Raw genomic sequence first — 9,022 nt, 5'->3', positions numbered from 1 at the left:
GTCTTACAAGCTGTTATTTGTCAAATACACATTAATGTGTATTATTTACATTTGAAATATCAGGACTTTTACACATTTCACTGTAATTTTCCAGAGTTTTATTTTCTTTGTTGTTGTAGTAATATGAATAATTTATTGTATAATTTCATAATGATTTAGCTTCAATAAATTTGTTAACTTATCCTAACTGCTGTCAAATGTTAGTTTATTATCAATCAAACCATTATGAAAAGACACTTGTGTAATATCCTCTATTTGTTCAATTATTCAGAATTATCCGAGAACAAACGGTATTTGGTCATATAGGAAAACTGAGTCTGTATTGACAATAAGTTCTAACTTGGCTTTTATGAATCATTGTTGGAAGTTAAAACGTTTGCTTCATTGATAACTAGGGGAAGTCAAGTCATAGAGATTCTACAGATGACAGGTATAAACCATATACAGTACAAAATGTACCTCTTTATAAGTATGGCTGGCTTTTAAATACAAGAACTCGTCTAACAGGAAATGCCCCCCTTGGAACAGAAATTATATGCTCACTGTAAGCAAAACAAAAGCTTTACTGTTCTGGCTCAATGTGACCTTGACCTTTTGACCTCTGCTGGTCATGATCAACTTCACTATCAACTTTCATGATCATAGGCCCAAGCGTTCTTGATTTATCATCCGGAAACTGATTGGTCTACATACCAACAGACAGACTGACAGCCATCTGTAAAAAATATACCACTCCTTCGATGGGGGGGCACAAAAGTCAGCTGTTCTTCTTCAGGAAAAAATGTCATAAAAAAGCAACAATAAATTCCTTGGTCTACATTATTATTTCGGTAAATGCCAAAAATGATGTTGTAAAAAACACATTTACAGCAAATCCAAATAAATGATTTCATTGAAATAATCGGACCAGCCGTGACCTTTTCTCCGAGCCAGACCTTGATGGTGGCAGCTGGCATACAGAAATATCATCATTGGTGTCACGTTCTGCCAAATCTTCATTCAGTGGTATCTGTCTATCAATACAGAAGTTGTGAAGCCTCACACAAGCTTCTGCGACTTTGCAGCACTTGCTTGGTTTCAACATCAGACATCCCCCGGACTTGTGTAAACACCTGAAAAAGTTAACAATGATTTATTCATGGAATAGGGAGGTAGAAAATTTTGGAGAAAGTCATTCAAATGTTATACAGTACTAAGCTATAGTTTTACTGATTTTTTTCAATCTCTGTGGCAAAACAAGTTCTCACCTAGAGATAGCTAACTTACAATGTAAAGTTATCACTCTCAACACTAACTCACAGTAGTGTTAATCAATGGGCTATAGATATATTTGTTTTACTTCTGTGAATTAATGAAACCAACATAGTTGTCAAGTTTGAATATAATCGATTCACAGGTTAGAGATCGAGTCCTGGAAACATGATAATATCAGAGATCACTATTACTATATTAGAGACTTATGCTTACTGGAACAGAATAGTAGGAAAGCACTTGTATGTCAAACAAAACTAGAGCTATCACTAAAGGAGATGAGAATGTACCCCCAGCCCCCCCCCCTGCATAATTATGTGGACTGTATGTATACAGTATAGTAACAAAAAGCAAGTGCCATAACTATGCAGAATATTTATCTAAAAGAACAAAACATGCCCTGTGAGGGTTCGAAAGATTAGGCGCGCATAAGATTGCATATGCAGACTGTATGTACATAGTATGTTAACAAAAACAAAGTGCCATAACACTGCAATTTTTGTTCTTGAAAGAACCTAACATGCCCCATGCACACCTACTGTTGTTACTTATCACTTGTGTGAAGTTTCATTAAATTATGTTAATGGGGATGAGGAGAGATGGTGCGCACAAGACAGTGTCTATGTATATAGTATATAGTATAGTAACAAAAACCAGAGTCCCATAACTCTGCATTTTTTTCTGGAAGAACCTAACATGCCCCATGCACAACTACTGTTGTTACTGATCACTTGTGTGAAGTTTCATTAAATTGTGTTAATGGGGATGAGGAGAGACGGTGTGCACAAGACTGTGTCTATGTATATAGTATAGTAACAAAAACCAAAGTCCCATAACTCTGCATTTTTTTTTTGAAAGAACCAATCATACTCCATGCACAAATACTGTTGTTATTTGTCACTTGTATGAAGTTTCATTAAATTGTGTCAAGGGGATGAGGAGAGATGGTGCTCACAAGATTGTGTCTACGGACAGACAGACAACCTGAAACCAGTATACACCCCCTTACAACTTTGTTGTCGGGAGCGGGGGTACAATTACTCATATGTACAAAATAACATAAGCTTTTTTTTTCTGAAAATTAATATACAATTATTTAAGGAAGTCATATCTTACTACAGTAATATTACATTAAAGCTCAAATCTTAGCAGAAAAGGGTTCAAGGTTTCTTTCTTTAACACTTATCATGATGTTATTGCACTATGCTGACAAGGTTAAGAATATAAACAAGAAGCTGCTGAAATTACTTATGTTTCAACCATTTATATGCTATGAACTTACTAGGTATTTACATGTAATATATTTACCTGAATCTGGATTTAAGAACCCCAAAAGCCTTTTCTACAACAGAACGACCAGAACTGTGATGATTGTTAAAGTTTACTTCAGCGACTGATGAAGGATTTAAGATTGGTGTCATAAGATAACTCCTGAGTGGATAACCACTGTCTCCAAGGAGATATCCTAAATCAGCAGACTCCAAAACATCCTGGAAAAAGTACACACATGAAATTAATAATCCTTCCTCTTATAAGCGCGCCAGAGAAAGTTCTACATCTGACTTAATGCCTCTGTTATATAACAAAAATGAAATACTAAATATATTGATGTGTTATGTATATTTTAAAAATGAAAGTATAATTGACACACCAGGCAAAAAGCAGACTGTTACACAAATGGACCAACTTATCTGTTTGTGGAAATGTCTGCCTGGGTACAACAATCTTGTGCAGAATTGAAATACTGCTTATTATAACCATACAAAAAGGTATGATTTGCAATGAATGCCTTTGAAAATACCTTCAATCCACAATTGTTGAAGATGAAAGAATCATGTTGAGATCCAGGCCACCTTGCAACAATATCCAGAAATCTGAAAATTATACATGTAACTGGGTTGGTAATCAAGCACATTTAACTTAATATACCATGAAATGGTAGTAATATGTCTAACAAATAAATATAGACTAGTCAACCAATCAACTAGAGCATTTAATAAAGAGAAATTGTTTAAACTTAAAAGACAGTATTAATAAATTAAAGCATCTTTAACTTAACAATACATTGTAAAAAGTGGGAAAAGTGTAACTAACAATCAACACAGGATAGTTTTAAACATTTGATTACTCGAAATGAAATTTAATGAAATGTAAATGAAACAAATATAATACACATACCTCATATTACTGTCAACAACAGCTTGCATATTTATGGCATGAAACCCCTTCCTACAAACATATGCTGCCTCATTTTCTGCTGGGGCCTGTGTTGGCAAGAAAAAGAAATGCCTTTAATATACATAATGTGGTACAATATTAAATATTATAATTCAATCCTCTTGATGATGGAGACAAATATTTCCAGTTTTGATACCATTGCATATGAATATCAGCTGTAAATCCATGCAGTTACATTTCAAAAGTATGTTAATACTTTTGAATATTTCACAATTTTTATTAATAAATAATCATTAATTTACAGAATATTATTCCTATTTTGTGGGACTCACAAAGGACAAGAAAAGTCCTTACTTTTTTGTGAAAATTCTTCCAGACAGTCTGTCAAATGAACTGATACTAGTAACTGATATACATGTCCACTATGCAATCAGATCAAGATCTTAACTGATTGCTAAAAATATGATTCAAAACTTTTAATTGCCACTGCCCTGAAATTGATAAGTTCATTGTAAAAATTCAGCAGGGTCAGGTGGAGTTGGTTCTAAAATGCTAGCGCAAGTATAAATTCACACACACACACACACACACACGCACAAACACACGCATAATTAGGACATTTTTTCAATAAAATATACGAAAACCAATTCATACTGTCAATCAAATAAAATTAAAAATTAAGTGCTGAAAAAATTGTTCAATAAAATTGACTGAATGATACCTGTATAGGAATAAGTGTTCCGTCAATTGCTCCTATGACATTTGGCAACCCGCATTTGTTGTAGAAACTGTACTTTGTACAATTCAGGCTTTCCAAGGGAAATCTACAAAACCAAAAAAAAACGTACAATTACCTATACAAGTTTATCAGCTTCAAAATGTTGTCATGTTAATTTCTACAAACAATTGTTTGTTATTGTTATACAAAAGCCTAGCTCTTTACCAAAACTAGTATAACCTTGAACTGTGCTTGCTGAAATATCTAATTATGTTGACATAATTTCATGTAAAATTCAGTTGAAATCAGTCACAAGGTTTAGAAAAGGTTGTGTTGTAACACAAATTTAGACAGCCACTGATAAACTGCTCAGCATCTAAATGTCCAAGTAAATGGGCAGACACAAGCAAAACACATCTGTACAGTCTGATCATGATCTGCAACATGAAACTCCCTATGAATTGTAAATGCTGCTGCCTAAATTGAAAGATGAGAAGGTTTAATACCTTATGGTGTCTAATTTGTCATTAATAGCTGTGACAACTGACTCGACTGCATGGCAGACACTACTCCTGCTTACACCATGAAGGTCTGCTACCTCTGAGTAGAAGCTACCTTTAGCCAGGTATCTCAGTGTAACAAGAACCTGAAATATAAATTATTTTGCAATCATGTATATGACACTGGCAAGAGTAAATAACGGCATTACAACATAATTTACAGAGCTGCATATGTATATACTGCCTCTAGAGCATAGTGGTAAAGTGTATGCCTTGAATGTTGGAGGTCTGGGGTTCGATCCCCGGCATACCAAAGGCGTGAAAAAGGTACTGGTAGCTACCTTGCTCGGCACTCAGCAATGAAAGGGTTACTACAGGAGGTAAAATAAGCACAGATAAGTACCTGTTACTGGATACCAGGTTTGTTGCACAAGAGCTTTGTAGCTTGTGTTGCATTCTACTGTATGGGATGATAAAAAAGCCTGCAGCAGTGTGTATATAATGTATATAATTTGTCTATGATATCGGTTGTCCGATTAGCTCAGTTGGTAGAGCATCTGACTTGCAAGCAGAAGGTCGCAGGTTCGAGTCCTGTATCGGGCTGCACATTTTTCCGCTCCTATTACATGTCTATGATATCCGATTAGCTCAGTTGGTAGACACACACCACAAGATGAATGCGCGCAGTCTTGTCAGATCACAGGAGCCTGAAATTCTATCTATAATGCTCCAAAATGGCTAAATATAAAAATGACCCCTCCTATATAGATAGAATTTCAGGCTCCTGTGGTCAGATGCAATGCTGTTCGCTGACTGTCTCAAGTTGAACACTAACAGCATGGATCATGACCAGACTGTGCAGATCCATTACAGTCACAAAAGCACTTAGCTGGTTTTCTCATGGCACGGCTCATATTTTAGTGCTCTCAGTAGTCAATTAAAAAGGCTCAGTTAGAGCTTACAGTATGTTATACTTATACTGTATTAATTTATTAATTGTCTTGACGACATAAATCAGACTTATATCTTATCTTATCTTATGGCAAATGCCAGCCTGTGTGAAATCGGTCTGCCTTGCAGGTTGATAGACAATTCCTCTGCCTGTCTGCTAAATTATTTCCATAAAAGTGACTGTCTTCTCAGTAGATCTATGTGGTTACAGCGAAAGTAACAAAAAACCTGTGCTTTTTAAGGAGTTAACATTTTATTCATTAGCTCAGGTACATTGATATAGATGTAGGGTCCATTATAGATCCTAAACAAACATTGAAAACATTACTCTGTGCTTTCAAGTTTGTTATATTTTTCAAGGTCAAGGCCATGATTTATACAGTAGGGTTACAGGTAGATGGTTACAGGCGCAAAGAAAATGTAAGAAGCGCAAAGGATAATAATTTGGTAAAGTGAGCGGAACCGCAGTAATCAAAATTAAAAGGAGGGCTCACCTGAATTTCTGCACTTATTGAACACGATCTCCGTGTAGGTTTCATCAAGTCGTCAGCGAGTAGCCCTATCAAAGCTTCGATCGACACTCTGTCTAACCGGTATCTAGACATCACCTCAAAATCTCTTAACTGATCCAATCCTATCCTTTCACGGAACAGTCTATCATTTCTCCTTCCTTGGCAATTGTACAAATGCAACAATGCGGCCATATTGAATACAATAGACTGACGTCGCTAAGACGTCTACGACGGCACGTATGTTGTCGTAAGTCTGCGACATTTTCTACGACGTCGTAGACCACGACAAACGTTGATAAAACGGTACCGAACTGTCTGCGACACCTCTAAGACAAAAACATGCCTGCGACATGTCGTAGAACGTTGATAAAACGGCCCCCTGGTGCTCGCTCGCGAAAGACAACCCAGTCCTACACCGAAACAAACAAATATCCTTTTTATATATATGTGTAATATAAACGGATAATGAGAGATTTTACGGCAGTTATTTGCATTTGCATATGGACATGATATGTTTACAAAAGATTGAAAGGTTTATTAATACTACTTTGTCGGTACTGTTCACACACTGGATAACCGGCTATCCTGACGCCCGCTGGACAAAAAAAAAAAACGCTGGAAATGTAATCCAGCTGTAAATCGGTAGGTAAAGTTTTTCATTTATATCTATAGAAACGAAGACAATTCTTGCAAATAAACTGGACAGTTTTGTCAAGGAATGGACATGGCTTACATTTACAATTTCTGGGCCGAAAACGATCGTTATGTTTTAAGAAATTTCCTAACAATTTCTTCAGTTTGAAAAAACGAGCAACAATCCGAAGTTTTGCGCAAATTGTTTTGTTTATGAACAACCTGTGAAAATTTTTATCATCTGATTTAACAGATGTGTCCTTTCGGAACACCTGTGTGAAGTGTCCGGGTTCTACGTTCTTTCTGAAAAAAATATATTAGCCGTTAAAGGCATACAGATACTAAATAGAAAAATGGCGATAAAAAAAATGGTATTCGCATAATGGCGGACACAAATAGTCCTCAGTTTTTTTGCTCTGTAGAGCTATTTTCCTTATTTTCTTTGCAATTTTTTGGCTAAAATCACATGACAGGTCTATGATTGACATGAAGGTAGCATTTTCATAATGAAATAACAACATGACAAAATTTTTCATGGAAACTTAGATCATACACCACTAGTACAATTTGGGGTCTCATTTTTTAGCTGATTTTACAGTTTGTGTGTTTGACTGAAATTATTTTTCTTGCATCAAACATGACCCCCACTTTTCTTTTGATTTTTCTTTAGCACTAACAATATTCTTCAAGAAAATGTAGGTTACAGACATTTAAAATGGGTCCTGGTGTGTGCTGCGGCCATTGGAGATAGGTCAGTTTTATATAGAATAAAGGCCTAACTAAACTAAAGGAACCAGCGTGGGAGCCATCTGGTCTAGTCGCGTAATGGCTGCCAGGTATTTGAACACTAATTTTTCACTTGGCATGGCAACAGAGGTCTAAATTGAGGCTAGTTTTTGTTTAAATTTCATTGTGGATGTATTGTTGACATTTTGGTAGGAAAAATGGGAGAGCAGGTTGTATGTATTTGGTGAAGTCAAACTAAATTTTAGTATGAGTAGTACTTCCCGGTCACAGTGCTCAGTGTGATTTTGATGTCAGTTTACAGTAAGTAAATGTGACCAGAGAAATCTCTCTTAGAAGATACGTGACCCCTACTTTTCTCTTCATTTTATATCAGTTTTATCATAACTCCTTAAAATGAGGTAAGGATTTGTTCTCTGAAATGGGTCTAGCTATGTTTGGTAGCTCTTTGAAAAAGGTCAGTTTTATATAGAATATATAGGGAAAACTATTTAGGCTATTGTGACCTAAAGAATAAAAACTATTTAGTGTGTTATAACCTAAATAGGCATAATCTGGTTCCCTGTCCAATATTGGTTCCCATTCAAAATGGCTTCCAATTAATCTGGTTCCCTGTCCAATATTGGTTCCCATTCAAAATGGCTTCCAATTATTGGATCAGGTAACCACTAAGCAAAATAGCCAAAATTGTGGCTAACAGACTGCGTCCTATAATAATATTTGAACAAAGCTGATTCCGTAATCTAAATATATACCAGTCGAGCACCTGAATAGCTCGGCCAATGAGATAGTGTCCTAGATTTTACTAACCAATGAAATCGTGTCCTTGTTTCCAAGGTAAATAAGGAATGACATATCGACAACAACAACATGAAAACTTTTTCCCTCGATTCATTCGGAAAAATTTGAATTTCTATGACGAAAGTACTTCATTTCGTTGTATTTTATGCATGATCATCAGAGAAAAACACAACTTATGCCTCAAGTAATAATGTCTTTGTTCAACAAATGAAGAAAAGCTGAAACTACCAGAAAATGCTGCCAAAAATGGGACACCTGCACTTTACCGGTACGCACATTTAATAAATACACCCCATTTTTTCCTACTGCCCCCACAGCCCCGTTTTTCTTTAATGAATAAATTATTGTTACAATTTATTTAAATGTCAATTGTAACGAGCACGTCCTGCCTTTTAAAATCCTAGCAGTAAGTGCATTCTAGCTTTCCCCCCCCCCCCCCCCCCCCCACATACACACCAAAAAAAAAAAAATAGGCATGCCAGTGACACATGTTGACTCTTGTCAGTCTTGAATTTTGCCCAATAAAATTTATTATATTAGATATTAGATATATACAAGTCTTGTCTTTTCAAAATAAGTTCATTGATAAATGTGCAAAGTCAAAGCTTGTCAGGTTGTTCATGCATAAAACAGTCTCCCAACATTTATAATCATCATAAATTATATTTGCCAAAATGTGACAAAACCCTTATTTATTTTCATTTACACCTGCAATAAATCCCCTCCCCAGTCTC

General features: G+C 35.7%; 1 protein-coding gene across 1 annotated transcript; it reads right to left on the bottom strand.

The window, feature by feature from the left end:
- Positions 1–805: 805 nt before the first annotated feature.
- On the bottom strand, positions 806–6,477 carry LOC123531070 (putative nuclease HARBI1). Its single transcript, XM_045311855.2, has 7 exons — positions 6,093–6,477; positions 4,654–4,793; positions 4,151–4,253; positions 3,430–3,515; positions 3,053–3,125; positions 2,560–2,741; positions 806–1,112 (listed from the first exon to the last, which is right to left on the bottom strand). Exons 1-7 carry the CDS (start codon positions 6,300–6,302, stop codon positions 890–892), a joined length of 1,017 nt encoding a protein of 338 aa, XP_045167790.2. The 5' UTR covers positions 6,303–6,477; the 3' UTR covers positions 806–889.
- Between the last annotated feature and the right edge of the window lie 2,545 nt (positions 6,478–9,022).

Source organism: Mercenaria mercenaria, chromosome 16 (genome assembly GCF_021730395.1).
Source record: "Mercenaria mercenaria strain notata chromosome 16, MADL_Memer_1, whole genome shotgun sequence".
NCBI classification, from domain to species: Eukaryota; Metazoa; Mollusca; class Bivalvia; order Venerida; family Veneridae; genus Mercenaria; species Mercenaria mercenaria.
This window is presented reverse-complemented; position numbering and strand designations above follow the sequence as displayed.

Bases quoted from the DNA above. Each gene is read 5' to 3' on its own strand.
- LOC123531070 (XM_045311855.2), bottom strand. From the start codon at position 6,302: ATGGCCGCATTGTTGCATTTGTACAATTGCCAAGGAAGGAGAAATGAT. The intron at 4,254-4,653 runs GTATTAAACCTT...TTGGTTTTGTAG, and splicing joins GACAAATTAGACACCATAAG to ATTTCCCTTGGAAAGCCTGA. The intron at 3,516-4,150 runs GTATCATTCAGT...TTGCCAACACAG, and splicing joins GAACACTTATTCCTATACAG to GCCCCAGCAGAAAATGAGGC.